This window comes from Thunnus thynnus, chromosome 1 (genome assembly GCF_963924715.1).
Source record: "Thunnus thynnus chromosome 1, fThuThy2.1, whole genome shotgun sequence".
NCBI lineage: Eukaryota > Metazoa > Chordata > Actinopteri > Scombriformes > Scombridae > Thunnus > Thunnus thynnus.
Window position 1 is genome coordinate 7,191,393 of NC_089517.1, and position 24,565 is coordinate 7,215,957.

General features: G+C 39.7%; 1 protein-coding gene across 1 annotated transcript in view; it reads left to right on the forward strand.

Moving 5' to 3' along the window:
* The window catches only part of prmt3 (protein arginine methyltransferase 3), a 61,134-nt gene that overhangs the window by 15,767 nt on the left and 20,802 nt on the right, over window positions 1–24,565 (forward strand). The window contains exons 11-12 of the mRNA XM_067571543.1: window positions 11,997–12,075; window positions 21,864–22,051. Coding sequence (XP_067427644.1) covers window positions 11,997–12,075; window positions 21,864–22,051 — 267 coding nt within the window. The remainder of the gene's footprint in view (window positions 1–11,996; window positions 12,076–21,863; window positions 22,052–24,565) is intronic.

The window sequence follows — 24,565 nt, forward strand, 5'->3', positions numbered from 1 at the left end:
ACAGAGAATGGCAAAATTGGGTCAAAGCAGTTGCAGGGATGCACAGGAGGGAATTCTGCAACTAAGAATAGATTAGCATCCAGCATTTCTTCTGTTCAGAGGAGCCTTTGTATTCCATCCTCTGGTTTGTTGGAATATCTCACCAGAAAATCTCACTTGTAAGGCCAGAACTTAAAACAGTGTGCCTTCCACATAGATACACTCCAGTTTCTCAAGAAAGAAGTAGCAGTTTGGTGGGCGAACAGTGTAATTAATCTGAAAATTTTAGGATTAATAGGCCCACAAATCCTTGCTCTGTGGTTCAAGAGAGAAAGAGTCTTGGGCTTACTGCGGCAAAGCAAAGCATCGCTTCTCAAAGCAAAGAAAGTACTACATTAATCTATCATCATGTGTCTGATGATTGAAAATATTGTTCTGTGGCCTGGAAAGTAGTCTCTATCAGGTGGAAGGCATTCACTGAAAGGAAAAAGGACGGTAAACTAATGCAGTACATAATTTCAAAAATGAATGACAGCTCGTTTCTACAACTACAAGTGTTTACATATGGGATGTACATAATTAATTAGCCAGTTATTTGTAATTATAGTCACATCAATCAAGGGGATCCATTATTGCTAGCTTGCGGTCTTCTTCTTCACTGTCTTTGTAGACACTTGGCAACACTTTTTTGCATGTCACCGTCACCGACTGTCAATAGTGGAATAGCATGAAACAATTATCAGGAATGTGTATGGCGTCCTTGTACGTGTGCACAAGACAAACAAAACATCTCAACACAATTTGTTTAAAGCGAAAAGAAGTTGTAGTAACAATATATGAAACGACAACGTGTAAAGTCAGAGGCATCGCTAGTAGCAATAAACCTACAGAGAGTTATCAGCGACTCTGCAGCTCCCCTCAGCTTTACAGAGCTTTATAGAGTTTCAACTCATTGTTTAGTTGTCCAGCTGCAACTTTACTGTTTTTGGTTCAGTCACGCCACTCCCAAAGTGACATTTTCTGTTGCAGCAGGCAGCTGTTTTCAGAGAACAAGCTCTAAAAACCCACTGTACACGACCTGCTCAGCACCAAACAGTAAACAGACACTTGTCGTCACTAGCTGGTGAACATAGTGGGACATTTAGCAGTTAAGAGCCTTAAGACTTCTTTTATACAGAGATCCCAAAATATAGCCATAAAGAAGATTCAACATTAAGCTGCCTTAGCTTTTTTTTGCACAGAACCAAACAAAGCCGGCATAATGTCGCCCCCATGTGTGCCTTTACTTGGCATGTTGTCATTCCGTTACCATGCCGGCTGTCCCTTTTACACAGACGTCAATCCGGCTCTGTGACTACCTCCGTAGTCGGCTTACTGGTGGAGCAACTCTGCCCCCCCACTCCCTGTCCGTACCTTTTACAGAACAGCAAGGTGGAATGAAGGCACAGCATTCCTGCCTTGAACAAGCTGTGTAAAAGGGGCTAAATATTTTCCTCACGAATTGGTGGAGACCAAAACCAGAGCTAAGAGAGGGTGAATATATGACTCCAAATGAATGATCATGTTTCTCTGTAATTGCTGGATGTATAAATAACTGTTTGCTAACAAGTTCGCCATATCAACTTAAAAGGTGATGAACAAAAAATCAATTATTGCCAGTTTAACAGTGTATAAATGATGTTAAATTCTTTATCTAGTATTAAGGGAATACTCAACATTTTGGAAAATTTGTTTTTTACTGACAGCTCAATGAGAAAAGCAGTATGAATTTAATCTTGGTGTGTTGCTTACAAGATACAGTGTATAGAACAGTTGGTCTTCAAGTTGTTGGAAGGCATATCACTTTTTTACTTACCATGTATCATATCACAGCTGCTTACCTCTGTGCTAGATGCATAGATATATATATGTTGTCTGTTCTCAGATCTCTTTTGAAAACACAGTTTTGATCTCAGTTACACTTACTGAGCAGATAAAACATAACTAACTAAATTGATCTTCTCATTGAACCCTAAGTAATACCACAAATAAGCAAATTTACCAAAATGTCAGAGCATGCTTTTATTTATATTGCATTTTCATCAGACCTTATCAGCAATCATTACATATGTTGTTTTGTACTCTCACATTGTAGTACATGTTTGATATTGTTATGTACTTTCTATTACAAGTTTTGACACCTATATTACTCAGATTTTTATTGCTGCTCTATAATTGAGTTCACTTAATGACCACCATTTATTTATTTGTATGTGAAATGTCATCATAACCAATAGAAATGGTATCATAAACAACAGATGTCAGAACTTATGATAAAAAGACCTTAGGTTTTAAAAAGAATATTACTTTAACTGTCAGAATGTTGTAGCTTTGTAGAGATAACCTTGCAAATTTTATCTTGGAGCAATACGTTTCTCACCTAACAATTAAGGCTGTTATGGAAGAAAAACAAAGAATTCTGTAATTGAAGTCCAGCTGTCAGAGTCGTTGGACCGGGCAGTCAGACGATGGTTACAGGGCTAATAGACAGAGACGAGTGATGAATGTGGTGTATCGTTGGTAGAGGAGAAGGGGGCAGATGAGTGTCTGTCTGCCTTGGTAGTGTTTGAGAGACTGCCTTTAGCAGCACCACTGTCATTTCATAAGTCACAACATTGATCGGTCCTCTCTCTCTCAGCACGCTGAAAAACAAACAGTCCAGAGCAGATAAGAGACTAGCGGGCTGACGGGGAGGAGGAGAGCTGAGTTCCCAAAGACTAAATAAAGTTTGTACCTCCAAGATGAGTCGCAGGTGATGACATACAAATATGGACATGACAGTACATTGTTTCTCTATTGCTCGCCTGGCATAAGTTCTCCCTAACTTTTCTATTGTCAGTCAAACTTGCAATTTACACCAGCTCGTTGTCTCTTCACAATCACCATTTCAAAATTCCCGTCCTTACCCGTTCATTGTAGACTTTTCTTGTAACATAAATATTAAACTTACCTGGAAATGTAAGAATATAAACTGCTTACATTGCCAGGTATTCTGTGAAGACACTTGATATCGAGAATCTGGAGCAAATCGTTGGCCCGAACCTCCTATAATACTAAAGGGTGACTGTTTACATTGTTTATGTCGTGAGACACAGTGTATTTGGAAGGATGCTTTTGTTAGAATCTGCAGTAATGACGCCCATTGCCAAACAATTGAAGAAACAAACCTGGGTCTAGAGACAGGGATTTAGTTAAAGTGTGAAATGCCTTTACAAATCTCGATTTACAAAATGACTAATGGGGTACACTGCATGTGAGCTAATGATATTGAATACTGTGATGAGTTTTCCTAGAAAAAATATGTAGTCTTTTACTAAGGATGCTGAACCTGCATCTTATATTGTCTCCTTGATAACAGTTTGTGTACAGCGATGAGGGCCAGTGACCCTGAATAGTGAGGCTTAGTGAGGTATGCAGTATTTTACCTTGAAGAAACTCTTCCAGAATATCAAATTGTTCTTCAGCAATCGTTCGGTCTGTTTCATTAAAATGTGAAAGGAACCCTGAACAAGTAAAGTGTCAAAGAGCTCTGTCCAACTTGCTGAAGAGGATTTCCTTGTGCCTACATTTCTGATATTTTACCTCGAGGTGGACACAGTTTGACTGCAAAACAAGTATCACTGGCACACATATATACACACGTACAAACACACAAAGTCCGAAGGATTGTGTGTGGTAAAGGTATGAAGTCAAATTAATGGCAGCCCTTCCTCTTTAGCCTCATTATCAGTGCTGAGAGCCTCACCTGCCTAAAAAGAGACCGGTAGTCATCAGTCATCCTGTCCTTCAGTCAGACTGACTGTCAGTCACACAGACACACACACACACACACACAGATATACTCAAATGCAACAAAATCAATGCATGTGTACACACACACACACACACACACACAATGACAGCGCCACAGGTGTGTCTATGTTCTAATGAGGATTTATTGGCTGTATTTACTTCCCCAGGACCTTCAAACACTTCAGGAAGTGGTTTTTAGCCAGCTGCTTGTGTAACAAAACTGATGCATCTACCCATACTGTTTGTTATTCAGCTGGTTTTTGGTGATGTGGTTTTTGCTAACGCAGTTCATATGATATGTGCAGTATAAAGATAAGTTTAAACATATTTTCACTCAGATTTTTTGTCCCCACAAACCCAAAGCTTATTGTGTTTCCTACTGCAAAAACATACTGTCCACTGTTTGACCTTAAGTAAAGCTCAGAAAATCGTCAGGTTAGGTGAAACAGGGCAGACATGCTGTAAAATAAGGAAATAAATGCAAAAAGGATGCTGATTATGCATTTTAAGTAAATGGGGGAGAAGTAGTTTAACTATGCAATCCTTGCTTTGTAACTAAACTAAACACACAGTATTGCTAAAATCCAATTTACACCCTGATTGTGTTTTTAATATCTTTCACCTGACGAGGCTCATTATTCTCGGTGTTCAGTGATTTTAATTTATAATATTTTAAAAGAGACAGTGGATATTTGGATAATTTAAAAGAGGCAGGTTTGTTTTAAACTGGTTTTCAGTATTTCAATCATCTGTCTCTCAGATCACATGGGCTTATATTCTTATAAATGTGTCAGCGCTTAGTGAAGCATAGACCTACAGCCATACAGGCAGCCATTCACTACGAGCAGGACTGTAAAGACCCACAATGCAGTTCACCACAATGATATATACCGTATATATCCAAAATGCAATGTTGCGTTGCTCCCATCCAGTCAAAGCGACCAAAAGAAAGGGAAAAATGTTTCAACATGCAGAACATGAAACTGACAACCTGATATATCCCTCAAACAGACATCCTCATAAACCCAAAGCCATAATCCTGCATCGCTCAGTTGACGTTGTTTTTGTGGAGAGAAATGGCCTCCTTGTTCCCTCAAAATGATGAATTTAATAACAGCCTGTGAATGCTTGGACAACTACACTGCGGAATACAAGTATATTAGGATTTTTATGGTGTATGTGTGAATTCACAGCGATAACTTTTTATTTCACAAAGGCAAAGGCACACAAAGGCAAACATTGTTATATTATTACGCTGCTGACTTACACTTTGACCTTAAAACCAAATTAGCTTTCAAGTAAAGGTGCCTTTCCCAAAATCCAAACAGTAACTTTATACCTTGGGGAATGATGTATGCCTGTATTAAATATCAGATTATCTAACCATGACATCCACAGCTCATTACAGCTACCAAGAACTTGGAAAATCTAACAGACTTTTGTCTTTGTAAAGACTGTACTGAATAGAAAATACTAACCTAAAAAATAGTATGATTGTCTATGGAGAGTTTTCATGACCCATGATGATCTAAATGCCATTCAAAGGTGTGAGACTGAAGGCAAAGCTGATTTTAGATGCAAAGTGATTGCATACAAAGTCATTTTAAAGACATGAGTGGAAGCAGATCAACCCAATTTTCTGGATGGCGGAAATCAGGGTGAAAATCTTTCAAGTTTGTTCTCAGTCAGATGCTTTATGACAATTCAATTCATGGACATAGACAGATAATAAGAAAAAGGATACAGATTGAAAATAACGGAAAAAAACTGAAGTTCCTGGTCAGAGATCAGGCTGATCTGAACACCAACACACACACACACAGATATACTCCACACACATGATGGTGCATATGTTGCTAGCTACCTTACAGCTAACATCTGTACAGTCTATTCATTGGCTTTTTAGTGCGATTTAAGACGGAATGCAAAAAAAGGTCCAGAGGTCAAAATCATGGAAATAACATGGGGTGAAAATTCACTTTGCATTTAGTCAGAAAACACCTTTTAAGGCTTTTCCACCCTGGCAACATTTGGTGGAAGAAATTGCAGCATGCACTTGGACAAACAGTAAAAATAATAGATACATGTACAGCCCTTAAATCACACGTTCAAATCTCATGCTTCATAGTAAAAACACCAAAGTGGAAAAACGGCTATTTTTCTTAATATCCTTCATGTCTGACATTCATTTGCATACTTTATTGAAATGTGTTTATTCGCCACTGTAACATCCTCTAAATCACATGATGTCCTTATTGCTTTCAGATGAGCCACTGCTTTTAATAACCTCATAGCTATACAGCAAATTACTCTGTTCTTATACTGTCTTTCTCCTCTATATCTCATCTGCGTGGCTTTAAATGGAAATTAGGCTGATATTGGAACCTGCACAATGTACACCCGGCAAGCCTTTACACACTAAAATCTATTACAGGGATGTGTGTGATATGTTTATGCTAATTTGGTATCATATGACCGTAGACTAGTATAGAAGAGGCTTGTTGATGTAGAGGTGCTGCCTTCAGAATTCAGTGAAGCATGGAAGTACCCCCCCCCCACACACACACATCCAGAAACACACACATTCATGCATGCACACCATCTCCTTTATTTTGCTGTGGCCCTCCTGGGACTGGAAGTGATGATGATCTGCAGTAATTGAGGAAGACGTGTGTTGAATGCAGAAGGAGAGAGGAGGTACTGGAGGGCGGAGGAAAGTGTAAACTGCTGATGCAGATTTTGTACCAAAAAATGCCTCTTGGTACCTATAATTGACAACAACTCAGTCTCCCAAGGGTTGATGGACACAAAAATCTGTGCATTGTAGTGCACCAAGTCTTTTTTCCACTGTGCCTGCAGCAACTAAAAACAGAAAAACATTGCAAGAGTAATTATATAAGTTCTCGCTGTAGAGTTTTTATAGAACACTCATGCTTAATAGCATTTTGTGTAAATTTAAGGGCACTGACAACTCAATGAAAAAGTGAAAATCCTTGACAAATTTGCTATTTTTCTTTTGTGTGTGTGTACTGATGCGTATGTAGAGGTGTACGTGAGTGCACGTGTGTGGTAGCCCACTCAGGGGAATGTGTTTTATATGCTAATTTTGTTAATGTGTATAAGCTGCTCCAGCCCATTCTCATTAGGTTTTCATTAGTCTCTTTTATGGAAATGCATAGTGACGATACTGCAGAGCATCGGCCAGGCTGTCTGACAGTAAACGGAGCTGTTTCCTCACACTAACACCTCGGCCTGTCTGTGTTACTGAGCCGGTCGACAGACGGATCGATTGGTGGGAGACGGTATCAAAAAAGTTAGTAATTTAGTGCAGTTTTAAGATTTAATCTGTTTTTTTTACACAAGTGAATAAAGATAAATTGAAATGAGATAAAAGAGAAAGTGAGGTAATTGTAGTCTTTCTTTTTTCTCGATGCAGTTTTACCTGTTCGACTATTTTCAACAACTAACAAAACGTTTCAACCAGATGAATCACTCGACTTTGATTCACTGGTATTGATCATTGTGTCGGTGGCAGCTGACACATCAAGATCCATTTGTGATACTGTAAACAAGAACACCACAATAAAACAAAACAATGAAACGGAGGCACTAATAGTTCATGGAATAGTTTGACATTTTTAAAAGTCTCCTTTTTGCTAAAAGATGTGGAGATCGATATCATTTTCATCCCTGCGCGGTCAATACAGTGTACTCACTCAACCTTTTTAGCCTAACTTAGAAAATAAACTGGAGGTAGGAGGAAACAACTAGTGTAGCTTTGACTTCCAACAAAACCGAAGGTGGTTCTTGTGTGTATGTATTTGACTTGTGTACAAATATCAAATATTGTGGGTTAGCAAGCGGTTAGTTTGCACAGCATCTCAGAAGTGCTGTACTCGTTGTGACGTTGCTGCCTTTCCGTGGTTTTGTAACTCTGAACAAACCCAAGCTGACTGTTTTGTATTAGCGGTTCACTTTTTATTTAACATGTATTAAATAAATTAAATTGCTAGAAGGCGTTTTTTTTCACTTTAACAAAGATAAGTTATCCACCCGTGCCTGCACCCTTTATGCTAAGCTAGGCTAAACATGTTGCTATCTCTGTTTTGAGCCTAAATGTATGGGTTACTTGTAATAATCACAGGGGTCTGATGTCAACAGTTTCTCCCTGCTGACAAATGATATTTAGGTCATTTAGAGACAGAAATCCATAAAAGTTTACAGCCTGTCATGCTGTCACCCTGCATTTCTCTGTGTACAATGATGTGGCTAAACAGTAGCAATTCGACTGACAATATGCAGCCCTACAGATCATGCTTTCTTCTTTAAATGATTGACCTTCCTTATAGGCCAACAACCCCACACAGCCTTCACTGACCCTGTCTTAGGAAGGAAGACTGTATTGTCCATCAGGCCGATCAGACATTCAAACTCATGCACAACGTGTTTCATTATATGTTGTTGCCTATAGTGCAGGAAAGCCGTGTGGTGATAGATGCTCTCGCTGCATTTTAACATCTAACACGTTATACAGACTGAGCCACATTGGAAGGATTTCCAATAAAATAAACTTGGATAAACCACAAACTTCACTGGTTGGACAGAGATTAAACGTGAAAGGATGACACCCTTTTACACTGCCCAACAGCGTTTTTTAAAATGGGCAGTTACGGTTTTTCTTTAATTAAAAGTTTTAAAATCATTCCTTAGACACTAATGATCTGAGTTTGATGAAGCTGTGAGGGATACTACATTTGAGCACTGTGTTCTCATGATGAAAATGTCACCACTGATTAGACTAACGGATTCCCTTGTATAATTAAACGTCCAACATTGCAGCAACTTCCTTGTTATACCATACCATAGGTGTAGCTGAAACATCAAACAGATCGTCTAAAATTTAACACTGTTACAAGCTGCAATCGCTACATCGTCCGGTTTTGATGACGCATGGCGCAGAATTACAGAAGATGGGTACAACATTGGTTATCGTCGTTGATTTTTCATGTAGCGATTGAAGTTTTCTTGTAAGATCTAATCAGGTTGCTCCACCTCCAGTCCTCCTCTCATCCCGGTCTAATTGCGCAGAAGTGGATCTGTGTTTCTGTTTTTTGGTAATTAACATTGCAGATGTATAAATTAGGGGGGTGTGGTACACATGCTGCTGGGAGGACATGGAAGACAGTAATCCTGGAGCATCACTGCTGATAAAAGTAAGGTGTGACTCTGCTTTCAGGCATCTCTCTCTCTCTATCTCATATCCTTTTTCCTTCAAGTGAAGCAGTGTCCCATGAAATTGGGCTCTAAATTACGAGGCCGGTGTACGCTGTGTGAGGGTTTTAAAAACGACCTGGTCCACTGCTAAGGACATCGACTGGACCACAACAGTCAGCAGCAGACAATACGCGTGTCTGACTTAGGGTTCGAGACCAATCCGCCGTCGATAAACAGAGGGAATGTATCCCTTTATCGCCACGCGGAGGATGAGTCGGTTATATCAGCTTCATCGCTGTCATCATTATCAGCTCAGGCCCATGACAGAGATGGTGACGATTTAAAAGTCAGAGTTATAAATCAGGGCTGTTTCCCCTTGTTTGTCTCTGCTTGCTCTCCTCTCCTCTCTCCAATGAAAGGTTGTCTTTATTTGAATAATAAGGTTCTTATCTCAGTGAATTACTATTCAGCTGGCCGCAGCATTCTTCCTATATGGTTCTGTTCTGCTCTTCTTCTACTCATGTACACTTCCTCCTCATCATACACACAAAAAACCCTGACACACACACACTCACTCTCTGTATCCAGTCTCTATCTGCTGTTCTGGCCCCCACCCCTCAGAAGCAAAAGTAGAGATATTGTATTAGAAGGACACAACTTAGGTCTTTTTTTGGTTTGTTTTCTTATCTTTTTTATCATACTAATGAGTTCACCCCACAAATGTCATCAGTTGTGTCATTGTAAAGCTGCTTACAACAAGCTGTTCAACATAGTGAAACATTTAGAATTAAAATAAAACCCCAGTTGCACCAGGAAATCACTTTATTTATCAATTGCTTGCTCTGTAATGAGACTTGTTAGTTAAAAAGTTGAAAACTGAAGAAAAAAACAGGCCTTCCTCCCACAGTTTTCATCACTTTTATGAGTCATTCCCTGTTAAAGGCCAGTCTGTTGCCAAGACATTATTGCTTTCATTACTGTTCCACTATTAGAGAACCAGTAAATAAATGTTTAAATCTTTTTTGTCAAGATGAATATCCCTTAGAACCTTTCTTCTTTGCTGGACTTAAAGTAAAGCTTAACACTTAAAGTAAAGCGTAAAACTGTGCAAAAAAGATAATAATTACCATTGTCAGGTCAACAGTTAACTGATAACAAAGCATTGATATGAGTTATTTCAGAATTAGTGTCAATATGCTGAAAAAGACATGGTTAGGCTGCTTTTGGGTTGATTTTTTTTTTTTGTAGGGTAGGGGAAAAAATCGATTCTTAGATTCATCACAAGCGGACGTGGACAATTCTGCATCGATTCGCAAATGTCAAAAATCTATTTTCTAAATGTTAGTTAGAATGAAAAAGGCGGAACTCAACTGCAAGGGCAGCTCAGCACCCGGACAGTCTACAGTTCACACATACTAGAGTTATCTTGCAGTTCATCTTCAAAAAAGACAGCGATTGCAAGCGTTTTTTGTTTCAATGACTAAATAATTACCTTTGCGAGACGAACGTGAAGTATATTTTGAACTCTCTACGCTGTCACTCAGAGATGTTAACGTTAACGGAGCAGAGCAGCAAACTCCAGCGGTAACAAACAAGACCAGCTGACCGACGCACACTGCAGCATTAAACAACTTAAACCAACTCTGGAGTGAAGAAAATAACTCGGTGCTCAGTCTGTTTCACCTCAAAAACCCTGTGACTGCTCAGTGTGTTGGACAGCGATGTCTTTCCCCGGAGCTAACGGTACAGCAGAGAGGCTGCTCTCCACTTCTGGAGACACAACGTTAATAGCAACACAGCAGAGCACTCTGCCTCCCCCTCATTTTGTTATTCTCATACAGACAGGAGACTGTAAGATGTTTTCAAATGAATTCATCCAAATGCAGTTAACTTTTTAAAATAAAAAGGCTGCGGACCATTTATGTTATCTGCCAGTTATGTTTCATTTTGTATTTCAGTGGACTAAAGACACCAGTGAATGGTTTGGCACACAGTAGTGCCCATTTTCTATTCATTCAATGGAGAATCGATTCTGAATTGAATCGGACACCAAACAATCGGGATTGGAATTAAATCAAATCGTGAGATTCCCAAATATTCCCATCTCTAATTTTTTGCTGAGTGTCAGATGGTGTGTTTTGGACTGCACTAGAAATCCAGAAAAGTAAGGTTCCAGTGGATTTCTGCTGAACAAGCTGACAAGATTTTGATCAGAATTCATTGATAGAAAATGATGGGAATCAAAGGTCCAGGTTAAAATTTGCAGTGGTTGTGCTTTCAATATTCTTTTCCTTGAGTTCTTGGTTGGATCCAAAAACACAGATCTGAAAGCTGACGGGTGTTTTTGCTTCTGGATTGATCTGCATCATCAGTTAATCAGTTACAGTAAAATGTGCATGTACTGATTTGCTCCACCTCCTTGTCCCAGATGGAAATATGCCCTCCCATATGTTTGAACCCACCCAAATATTGTGCTCACAAATAACATATTGAAGGGGGCCAGCGTTGTGGCTCGGGCTTGTGTGATTGGCTGATCTGCCGGTGGTTGGAGGGGTAGAAAAGCCATTTGTCAGCAGTATCTGCCACTCAGGTCGAAGCCAACAAGATGTGGACAAAACTCAATTTCAACATTAATGGAATAATACCACAGTTAATGTGCCGCCTACTGGAGCAGAACAGGAGGTCAACCCAGGGTCAAACCGTTGGATGCTGAGTGGCAGACCACGTGGGCACATCACTTGATTCACAGTCACGGCTAATTCAGATTTCCACTGTAGTGATGTTGAATTAAAAAATAATTGAATTGTCCAGCAGCTCTTTAGCGTTCTCCTTTCAAGCATTTATTACGTGCCTTGAACGTCAAAGATACCAGATGAAGATGCATGAAAAGCTGCTTTTGGTTTTGCTTTTTTATTCAGTTAACTTTTCCAGAATATTTTAGGGTAGTAATGTTTTTTTTCCTCTCTTCCCAGGGTTACTTCTTACTATTTGAGTCCATGTTGGACTCAGTCGTGCACGCCAGAAACCTCTACTTGGCTGACGGTGGCTCAGGTAAGTCACATATTCACATTTCTCTTAAGTTCTCATAGTAGACCAAGAGTTTAGGGCTTTTTAAAAAAAATATCAGTTCTCAGGTATATGACATGTAAAACTGCACAGAAAATTATTATATTACACTATTTTTCTCCAGGCATTATTTAATATTTCAATAATATTTTCTGTGAGTTAATTTTATGAGTTATTAAACACAGCCTTTCAGCCTGTCCTTGCATCCTATACGTCCTATACACTGGTATGGAATAGTGGGGGGAGGAGTGTTGGGGGCGTCACTCTACTTGTTTAACTCTATACGGACACAGGGAGCCAAACCCACCAGACGCAGTTTCCACTCAAACAAAGCAGCACATGAAGCTTGTTCCAACCTGAATCAGTGGCTCTGTTAGGCAGATAAACTAAGCTGCATCGTAAACAATACACGCTAAAAACACATACTGTATATCGCATGGCTTGCAATGGCCGAACTAAAATGGAAAAGGTGCTGTAATGTCTCTGCCAACACTAAAAAGCTGTGAAAAGACTAAATTAACACAGCATCTCCACTGCCAACTGATGTTTAATTATCATCCTGCGCCCACCTTAAGCAAATCCCTTGAAATCTTTGGTATGATGTCATCAAATCGGGCAGGGTTTAGGAAAGGTGTCTAATTCTAGTTTTAACCCCCAAAAGAGAGTTTGTATCTGCAGTGATGACAACATTTATTCTATATTCTCTACATAAAGTGTATATGAAGGAGTTAATGGCTCTATTTCTCCTCCCACTGAATAGTCAGCAGGGAGAATCTGTTCAAATCAGCCCCCCATGGTGATTACAGGTAACATATGCAGGAGTGATTGGGGTGTATTCCCTGTATTTCTCACTTAGCTGGTCAAAGTGTGCACCTGTCAACACGAGCTATACACACTGCTGTGCTTCCCTTCATCTGTACAATCTAACGAAATAGAACAATCAGCTATTAGCATAAAGGACATTTAGTTTTTTTTGTTTTTTTCTTGTATGACACGAACATGCAAAGGAGGCCAGCCCTCTCTAATCTGAGTGATGCTCAGAGGTTGTATAACAAACAGCTGAGGGGGAACAGTTACATCAGTCCAGAGACTCAGCAGCCCACCTCACCTCCACACACAGCTGTTTCAGAGACAACATGTCTCCTGTGTGGTTGGCGTGAAGAATGGGCGAATATGCACACAGTAGCTGAATATGGGTTCCGTACTCACATTTTTTTCTCACTAGCAGCTTGACGTAAGCATGGTGATGTTGCTTTGACATCATTTGCTGCTTTGCATTTTATCATGACTGTGCGTGACAATGGAAATGAAATTTTGGGCTGTATAGTAACAAGAATTTGTACATTTTAGAATCCTACATTTTAGAGAGGTGATGCTGTAGATCTGGAAATTGTAAAGTTGTAGATATTCTGTGGTATACCTTCCAAATATTAACTCAACTATTAAATTTCTGTCAGTTAATCTTCCTTGATCAATTCGCATGACCCATAAAAAGCATATGATCAAAGATAAGAAGCAAAGCATTTAAGATGGATTCTTCAAGTGAGATTTTAAAGTGTTGGAGTCAAAATAATAATATAAATAGATTATGATTTGACAGTATGCAAAGACCTTTTTTCTTTAGGGATTTGCTTTTGTGTGTGTCGGTCTCCTGGGTCATCCCATCCCTGCCACTGACCAGATTTAATGGCTTGTGCCAAATGTGACCCATCTAAGGAACGGTTCCACCACACTGCTTTTAGTGGCTCCTTGGGACATAAGGGAGAGGTCACATACACCACACACACACACACACAAACACACACACATACACATAGACGGACAGCCAAAATGACAGCACCTATAGAGACAGATCTGTTAGCGAGGGAGATTGGACAGGAGAAGGTGTGACCTGAGTAGAGCAGAAAGTGACAGGTCAGAGGATGCCGTATGGTTTGTCATGAGCCTTTAACCCTGACGCTCCCAACATGGGCTGCTCACACTGGATCTACTGCCAGCCAGCACTGCAAGAAATAAAATGATTATGATCAATATTCACCAAAACCAGGTAAAAACAGTTAAAGTCTGGCAGCTGGGGCAGCTTTTTAATAGAAAAAACCTAAAACACTCACTGCATATTCCCAGGATAAATTATATGTCACTCCAGGATAGCCTCTTTTTGTTTATATTGTGTTATACAGTGACTAAAGAGAATATTTACTAGTTGACCAGTTGTGCATTATTTTTAGTTAACTGTACTTCTCTGACATAGCAGTCCAATGTATTAGGTGTCTTTTTAAGTAGAGAGCGTATTGTCCTCAATAGTCCTGATTTTCATATGCAAACTGGTTTTATTTTGATCACTTGCATGTAACTGTGGTGTAACCAAAACATGCACTTCATGGAAGAAAAGGTAAATGACCCTGTGCATTATTTTTCCATATCTGCACATCTCATATTGTATTATCCTTTACATAATAACTCGGATACAGATGATACATGTTTTTTCCATGTGAGCTTTGACACAACAATGACAGCAGGATACTTTAGAGTAACATGGATTAGTGATCAAAAAATACTCATTTTTTCAACTTGAAGAGATTCAGCATATAGGTGGAAGAAATGTGCTGAAATCTTGATCATGATAAATCCCTTTAATGTTACCTTGTTAATAGTAAATGTAACAACAACAACAGTTTCATAATGCATCAGTATATGACATATGTCTCCTGTTAGCTGATTAGTTCTTTGGATTTCTGGTCTCATGTCATTTGTTGTAGCAGCTATTCACTATTTGATGAGTTTAAATGGGATTTCTTCATTGATAATCAGAAATTAAGGTCGGAGATTCATTAACTCGCTAGTTTGATTCACCTCCCTATTTCAACATGCATGGTGCCAGGCATGAAAAAGAGGTTAGTTACCTGTGTCCATACTTTGAGTGGGGGCTCCTCCATGTTGTTTCGTTCACAGGTAAACATGCCCAGGGCTGTATTTATGTGCAAATCTGTGAAGCAAGTATTACATTACAGTACAGCCAAACTGCACCTTAATGCAACGACCGAAACAAAGGTACATACCTTAACTTTTTAATTTATTAAATGTTGATCCTACAGTCATTGTGTCACATTAGATTTATCAACTTATGTCCTTACGTTTATTTTCAGATTTTGAGTGTGTGTGTGCACATGGCAGTGCTGAGTTATTAGTCCAGCCCTGCAGCACTGCTGCTGTATGTGTGTTTAAGCTACATTAGAAGAGAGTTACAGCGGCTCCCTCATTCTCCCCACTACATTAACCTCCCCTTCATCCTTAAATGTGTCCCCGCATGCCTGGCACAGCATAGCGTCCAGGGAAAAGGGATCTGTTTTGTCCCATGCCCCCTCCCACACCGTCTTTCCCTTTTTCACAGGCGACCAATGGGGGAGATGGTGAGAGCAAGAGAAGAGGGGGGAAGGAGGGGGGGAGCATGACAAACGGGCTGTGAGCAGCGAGTCGAGAAGGACGCAGATGTCAAAGCCATGAATCTGGGGACGCCCGTGTAACACCCCCCTCCCACCCCTTCTTCCTTTTCCCCTTTCTCCCTCTTCATCCACACCACACCACCCCCTTCCTTTGGCTATTCGTCTCTCTGTCTCCATTTCTTATTCAGGGTGTCTCTCAAACAGGCCTGTCCCGATTCTGCCCAATCAGCAGCCCTCCCTCCTCTTCTCACCTGGCCCTCATAATTACTCACTCGGTTCCGTAATCAGAGTAAAATGAAGTGACAGATCTGCTGTTTGTGTGTGTGTGTGTGTGTGTGTGTGTGTGTGTGTGTGTGTGTGTGTGTGTGTGTGTGTGTGTGCGCGCGCGCAAACACCGTCGTTAGGTATGGTGACACTCACAGGGTCACAAGCAGGCTTCAGCTAATAATGAGGGGCCATGAGTTGCCCATCACTGAGCTGTCACCATCCATTCGCACATTTTATGGGCCGATGTACCGAAGGTTACGTGAGACTGAGCACTAACACACGTGCCAGGAAAAATAAATAAAATCTGCTCATTGGAAGGCTTATATTTTTGGAACTATAAAAAGTGGCAGTAAAAAAAAGTTTGTAGTTTGCTCCTTTTATAAAGAACTGAGGCTGGGGCAATGTTTATGTCACAGCGGCTACCCTTGTTTCCCCTTTTGCTTCTTCCAGTAACACACTTTAACTTTTGTTTTGAGAAGTGCTACATAAGTGAAGTTTGCTTGCGTGCTTCATAGAAACTTCTCAAACCAATCCTCCATGACATAATTAGCTTTTCTGCTATCTCTGAGATCTCTGATAAAGTAATTGCACCAACACAAGGATAACTTCAACTAAAATATAGATACACTGGCCCTATTTCAATGCTCACACAATGAAAGGCTCAAGCTCACGTTAATATCTGTACTACCTTAACTGATCAGTTTGTTAGCTTAACGTAGCATCTGGTTAGCTAACCATATATGGAGCTTATGGTGTTCAGGCAGGAATATGGGATTTATGCAGTCCAACTAATCACCTAAGTTATTCAAGTAACAGATATATCTGTCAAAATCCCCGGTTCCACACTGCTAACTGCTGTTGCTTTATTCCTGGCAGCCAGGTTATTAGAGTAAAGCCAATGCTGCGCCTTAGTGTAATTGCTTCTGCTAAATTATTTCGTTATCTGCTATTACTGTTGGTATATGCTATTGTCGGTGCTAACACTTACAGCTGTCTACTGTTGTCTCTGCTGGCTGTTTTCTCTTGCTATCTGCTATTGCTTTCACTAAGTGTTTGTCGTTTATGCTATGGCTGCCATGTACTCGCTGTCGCTTTATGCTCTTATCATATGCCTGATTTCTTTAATTGTTGTTCACTTTCTTGGTCCATAAATAATTTTTGTTTTGTTTTGCTTGATAAAAGGAGAGAGAAAGAAATACTTGCTGTAGCTATCTACTATCTCTGCTGCTAACTTTTTGTAGCTATCTGCTGTAGCTGCTGTTAATGCTAGCTAATTTGATCTGCTATCACTACGGCTAACTGCTTGCTAACTCTATCTTCAATCTAGATAGCCAGATTTGTGATTTAAGGTTATATACCAATTTTAATGTTATAAATGAATACTTTAACCATCTGATATATTGTCTTATGCATGGATAACACTTAATAGTTTTGTGACTTGGCTACATTCAGTCTGTTCTCATTAATGAGGCTGACTTTCTCTCCCTGGAAATATGTACAATGCTATTGCTATAACTAAACAATTAACTATGCAGATTTTTTTCTGACTCTCCTGTATGAACATCGTTAGTGGAACAGATTCTTACATGACTACTAAATAGTGGTGTCAGTTATTTGTATGTTGAAATATTAAGTTTGATATATCCCAGGGCTGCCAACTCTCGTGCATTACTCTCAGTCATGCAATTGACACAGATCTCACAGTCTCATGCCACACATGCCTTTTGTCATGCTAACTTTTCGTCTTTGCCTCCTCTGTTGTAAAATAGTGATTTTTAAGCAAATAAGCAGGTTTTTTTTTCAAGTTCAGAAGGTTTGAGGCGCAGAGCGTAGCGAGATTAAGGCAGCATTTTTCATGGATTGTCTGTGAACACACCAATCATCATCTGTTTGAACCAAAAGCGTGCAACAACAAATCATTGTGATGCGCGTTCTGGTGAAGCAGCCAATCACAATGATTTTAACTAACCCGCTGGGCATCAGTGGAGCAAGGCTGGAGAGACTGCGGTGTTTGCATTGTTCGCACTGTGCAGCTCAGTACATCTGAGTTGCGGTTATAGCAACGTTAGTCAACGATGGTTCAAAATTCAGCAGGTAAGCACCAAATACCCCCCCCCTCCCACCCCAGGAAGAAATCTCACTCCAAGCTGAGTGTATTCTAAACTCTATTTTAGGCCTCAGGCCTCTGTCTTGGCTAATGTTACTTCACAGTAGGGATACCAGTGGCTTCAAGCATCTCAGCCCCGGCTTAATCACCAAGCAAATTAACCATACAAAGGAATCTATTCAGATGTGAAAGCACTCTGAAAAGACATTAAGACTCATGTTTAATGCTCATTTTAAGACATGGATAATGTTCATTCAGTAGACAATGTTATGTAATGATATAATCACTGCCCGTGCTCAGTCGTCAAAGCTTTGAAAAATTAAACTAGAGGCACAGTTCCCAAGTTACTGGCCTGCTTCTTCCATTTTTTTTCTGAGGCTGCTCGTCAGTTAGCTAAAAAACAAAATTCAGAACCTTGTATGACCACATAAACAACAAGCTGTATTTCAGCAGCAGTCATTTCTCTAAGGTGTTGCAGAGATTTTTGTAAACCTCAGAACCGCAATTCACATGATTTCCTACAAATTCAGAATGTATTCCAACCAACTTCTAAATCTGTTAGGCTGAGTAGCAACCACACATTTCTCCATCTCCGTTGTTGCTAACTTTGGAGCTAACCCCCTTCCTCTTCTTTGGTCTTGGGACGCTGCAGCATTTATTACCTGACACACTGTAGCCTGTACTGTACATTTACCGCCACACTGACAACTTACTACTAACCTTTTCCTCTCGCACTTGCATTCATCGTCAGTTTACTGCTGCTCGCTCTCTCACTTAACCACTGACTCACTTACGCACTGCCCTATTCCTTAAAAGGAGTTACGCTACCTGCAGTTTCCCAGGCAATGACACAGACTATTATTTACATGCTTTTGATTTCCGAATGAATGAGTATTTGGCGTTAGTTTTGGTATTAAATTATTAGTACTATTATAGGGGAAACACTGAAAGTGTAATGGACAAGAGGAAGTTTTTGACTGGGGCTTGCCTGTGTGTCTGCTTGAAGAATGAAATTAGGCAATGAGGCATTTTTTTCTCTTCTGGCATAATATAATTTGTGCAGCAGAGAAAGTTGTCTCATTCAGCTTGGATTGCCACTGAAATGTCTCAGAATGCCAGCTATTTGAAGGAGATGCACACCTGCCTGCCATTACTATCCCATTAAAAATGCACAAAAGATCTTCAGGAGAAAAGGAACAGTTGGTGAACATATTTGTTTATCAAATGTAACAATTATTTGTGCATACTATATGTGAATGCAACCAGTCCATTTCTGTGATTGGACCCACTATTTGGTTTGTATCATACACTATACTGTATGGTCAAAAATATATGGATATACCTTTTCACGTTTTGTGTACTCTTGGTCCGGGGCTCTTTTTCATACAACTTTATTTAAGGCCCCGTGAAACGGAAGTTAGAACATCTTTAGCTTTTGTACTGTGTCGTATTTCCCAGTGAAACAAAATATTTGAGCGGTGTACACTTACAAAAGGGAATTAAATCAAATCCTTGGCATTTGATTGGACCGCTAAAAGTGGGCGTGACTTAGAATTTAATGCAATATGGCGCTGCAGAGACAAACGGAGCTATTAGGACTGTTGGCTCCACATACACCTCCCTCACCTGTTGGTAGATCAGGAGGAAGATGAGGGAGAGATGAATGAATTAGACCTCAGCCACAAAGTTTTTCCCCACTGATATCCAAACACACATCTCTTCCTATCTCTCCCCATATTGCTCTGTTAACTATTACAACCCACAAACAGTGAAGTGTGGTTTTATATAACCGGTGTGGCTAGCTACTCGCCCAAAGTCACATTTGATTGGAGGATCTTCTGTAAACATATCTGAGTGCAGGATGAGTCATCAAACATATGAAACTGTTTTACAGAAAAAGACAGGGATTTTGATGCAAATACTCTGATACTGACATATATTTGGCATATAACAAGAAATAAATGAACAGTTAACAAAGGGACACAGGATTAAAACCGGGAAAAGTATTTTTTATTTCATGGGGCCTTTAAGACAACTTTGTGCCAACAGTTTGGGTAAGGCCCCTTCCTGTTTAAACTTGACAGAGCCCCAAAGCTCAAAGCACTTTTGGGAGGAATTGGAGCACAGAGTGTGAACCAGGCTTTATCACTCAACATCAATGTCCGACCTCACTAATGCTTTTGTGGCTGAAATGGACTTTAAAGGATACAGCTGGCAATTTTCTATATTTTTCCTATCGTCAACAATCTCATGTGCAGAGCCGAACCGACAATGAATTGATCTACTTACAAGTACTGTGTGTGTATCCAAAGCCTGATCTTGCATCCTTACATGGAACTTTTCTCCAGAGACTGAAACATAATCGCTGTTATTAGTCTTTGGAAACATTTCTAAACAAACTAACATGACCAGACTCTTTGTGGCGAAGAAACATGTCACCCAGTGCAACTGTGTGGCTCCATCATGTGTTTTTAATAGTTGTTGGACAACAAATGCGGTCTACAGAGGAAGAAGATATATCAGGCTTTGGTTACATGCACAATACATGTTAGTAGAGTCAATTCATTGTTGGTTTGGCTCCGAACATAAGATTTGTTGGCAGTAAGACAAATATAGAAAATCGTCAGCCATATCCTTCTTGTGGAAAGCCTTCTCAGAAGACTGGGGGCTGTTATAGCAACATATTAAATACCATCATTTTGGATTGAAATGCTCAACAATCCTATTATGTTTGGGTGCCCACATAACTTGTCTGGGTGTCCACATTTAGGCCACGTCATTTACTTGCCTACTGTATGTATTTATTCTTATATTTGTATTCAATCAATCACTGTTCTAAATAAGTGCTGTACAGAATATGAAGTATGAAAGTAGGACAAAAATCAGGTCATATTTTGTGCACACATGATGGATATAGTCATTACAGCAGCCTCATGAAATTGATGCAGAGCTCCACACCCACAAGGTGTTAAGGCATTCCTATAATTACATTTGTTGGATGGTTTGTATGACATTAAATTTGTTGATATTAAGGATGTCGCAGCACTGTGAGTAGAGGTTTATGGAAACAGAATTTGCCCACCCTCTGTTTTTAGTTATGATTAATGATCTTTAGTTTTGTGCAAAATGTGAAGTGATTCACTCATCGCAGATCAGGCATCCTTACAATGGGTGGTTGGTTCTGGTTTCTTTTGGATGTGTAGTGCATTGTTAGGAATTTAAAGCATTTGCGGTTTTATAACAATTTGGAAGGCTTTTGTGGGTTTCTCTGCTGCTGATGTGTTTGATGGGTGGGATCTGCCAATAAGGAATATAGAAGAAAATTAAGTTGAAAGTGTTATGTATGAAGTGTAAGATCAAAGGTCTCATTACTAGTTAGAGGAGTGAGCCCTGAACAGTGGGGAAAATACTTCTTAATCTGTTTCGGACTAACCTCAAGGAGTTGTTGTGACTACTCTATGCATGATTATACCCAAACAGACATGGCTAGATCTGTTTTACAATAAGCAGATGTTCTTTGTTTCTCTTTCACACAGGAACATACTGTTCAGATGCACAAACAGTGATTTCTGTGATTATTACTAACCATTTTAACCTTTCACAAGTTCAAACAAGCATTCATACATATTCTTACAATAATTTCCCTGTTACTGTTCAAGGAGGATCTTTGTCGTTAGATATGGATGTCCCCCTTGATCTTTTCTGACCGTCCATTGACTCCCAGTCAATGACCTTTGACCCTTTTTCCATTCAATGCACTGAGCACTTTTGGTCTGGTATTCACAGACAGCTGATCCATTTCTGGTGTTCAATCAGTCGTCTGTCTGGGGTTTTTGCCATTTCACCTTGTGACTTGAATGTCAAGAAAACACCTGCAAACAACTGAATGCTTCTGTGTTTATTTCATACATGTTTATCAGTCCTTGACTCCCCTCGCTCCTCTCGTCTCTCCTCAGTCTATCCAGACCTTTGTAACATCAGCCTGGCAGCAGTGGGAGACACACAGAAGCACCAAGACCGCATTGCTTTCTGGGACGACGTGTATGGCTTCAACATGGCATGTATGAAGAAGGCTGTGGTACCCGAGGCCGTGGTGGAAGTGGTGAAAGCAGAGACACTCATCTCTGAACCCACAGTCATACAGGTAAACATGAACATATACGACAACACTCGAGTGTAGAGGCCTATTAGAAGTCCTATTGATATTTGAAACACAGAGTAGTTGATTTAACCAATATTCAGTATCTCTAAAATGACAATCACATTAATTAGAGTGACTTTTCTCTGTAATTTGACATATTATCGGTTGTTCTGGGGGAACATAATGTGGATTTAGACTGGACCACTGGCCACTATAACCCTGAATGTCTGTCCGTTACTGACTCACAGTCACTGACTCACTGAGTGATGAAGTTACACCATTGGTCGGCCGGCCCAGTGTCTCTTTCAAATCAAACACCCCAAGATATGACTAGAAAGTATTGTTCCTGCAACTGCATTAATAACCTTTTTTTTTTTTTTAACTCAAATGTTTGCGATATGCTACTTCAGTAAACTTTAACAACAAATATTACTGGGACCACTACAGAAAATTGCAGATAAACATTTCATATCCAGGAATTCACATTATAGACACGACTACTGACTATCCCTGTAAGGGACTGGCCACTATTTCCTATATTGACCATACACAATGCAGCCGTATACTAGGTTTTGACTTAGTCTTGTTAAAAAGTGGCAGTGTGAACGTATGAGATGAAGTAACCATTATACATGTGGTGTTTTTAAGGAAGTAAAATTAATAGGATTCAATTGTGATTCAAATGTGTGTTTCTGTATTTGTATTAAATAAGACTTCAACACAGATGTAACTGGCATAACCCAGTGAGTCAGCATAAAGTCGCATGAGCTCTGTGTAGCCATGTGATGAACTGTTTGACTAAGTACTGAGAAAATTTTAATTAAAAAAATTAAAATTAAAATTAAATTAAATTAGATTCAAGTATTTAGCCTTAAATGTAAATACTGAACCTCTTCTTTTAAAGGTTAATTTTGACTCTCCACGATGCACCTGGCTTTGCATAGCACTTGTTGCTCAAATATGACAAACAGATGACATCAGCCATTATTATAAACAAAAGATTAAAAAACAAATTCTTCCCTGAAAGATTCCCTCCAAACCAAACTTTCATCTCAGAATCTTCAGTTTTCTTCTTCTGTAGCAGTAATTAAGGTGGATCCTCAATTTTGCCATCTATTAATGTCACTAACCCTCCGATGCGCCAAACTTTCTGATTTTTAACAATTGTATCGGCCCAACATATTGTCAAACCATCTGATCCTAATATACAGTGTGTGTCTTCTCCAGACACACACACCTACACCTACACTACACATAGGAGAAAAACAGTTTGTGTGGCCCAGGCTGTGAGGTTAGAGACAGAGAATGAGAGCAGGAGTTAGCTGTGACGAGAGAGAGATAGGGCCCTGGAGGTATGTGTGTTTATGTGTGTGTTTGTGGAGATGCTGTAGTGCTAGGTGATTGATCTGTCTAATCCTTGTTTAAATTCCTCTTGAGGAAACTTCATTACTCTCAGCCCCCCGTGGATAGAGCGGTTTTCACTGAGCTGATGGGAGAGTACACACATTACGCAGTGATAAAACAAACACACACACACATAGTCCCACATCTAAACATAGATACCTCCTCTGAATCTTTCCATGTTTGAACGCTCTTCCCTCTTGTCTCTCATAGCATCGTGTGTTTCCTCGCCGGTTGGCCTGTTTGCTAAGTAGCATGCCCTCCACCCATCTGTGGATGTGATGAATGAGGGGAGAACTTGATATAATGGAATTTGAATCCTCTAATCGATAGTTTCTCCCCTCCAGTGACAAATAGACAGCCCCTCTGCCCAAATTACATGGACTCTCATCTATTGCCTCCCGTTGATACGATCCAATAACATTCCATTAAGGCTGGCTGCTACTCCGTAAAATTGAGAGCCCTCTCATGGAATTATAAATTCCTGCAAAACAGATGGGTTTTTTTTTTCTCGGTGAAAACAGATAGGAATGTTCAACTTGAGAAATATTAAACTTGCAACCATTTTAAGCTGCTTTAAAGCCGCCTTATGTAATGTGTTTCATGTTCATTTATATTGCTATGGAGTTTTGTTTCTCTAAACAGTCTCTTAAAGACGCAATCCATAATCCACATGCCTACCTGCCCAGGATTATACACATTTACTGTGTCAAAGCTTTTTATGTTGCCTGCTGGGTGCAAACCTACTCAAACACCACGTAAATGAGATGGATGGTTTATCTTCATCAGTTAAGAAGAGAATCCTGTTTAACACATTTAGATGTCAACTCAAGAAATGTGTTTTTTTGAGATGTATACACTTATACCAGGTGTCTTCAAGGTTTTTCAGATGTACCCATTTTCGAAGGGAAGACTACTGTTTGTTACAGCTTGGGTTTTATTTTTGAAGCTGCAGTCATCAGTTCTGTCAGTTATGATTTTATCGTACTCACCAAAGTAGTTGCTGACATTGTGGAACATGGTCACATTACCAAAAACAACTCTTACTCTTTCAAACTTTCTGTTGCAGCAGTGTACAGACAGACTTCTATTGTATTTACTGTGGTTTTGCACATT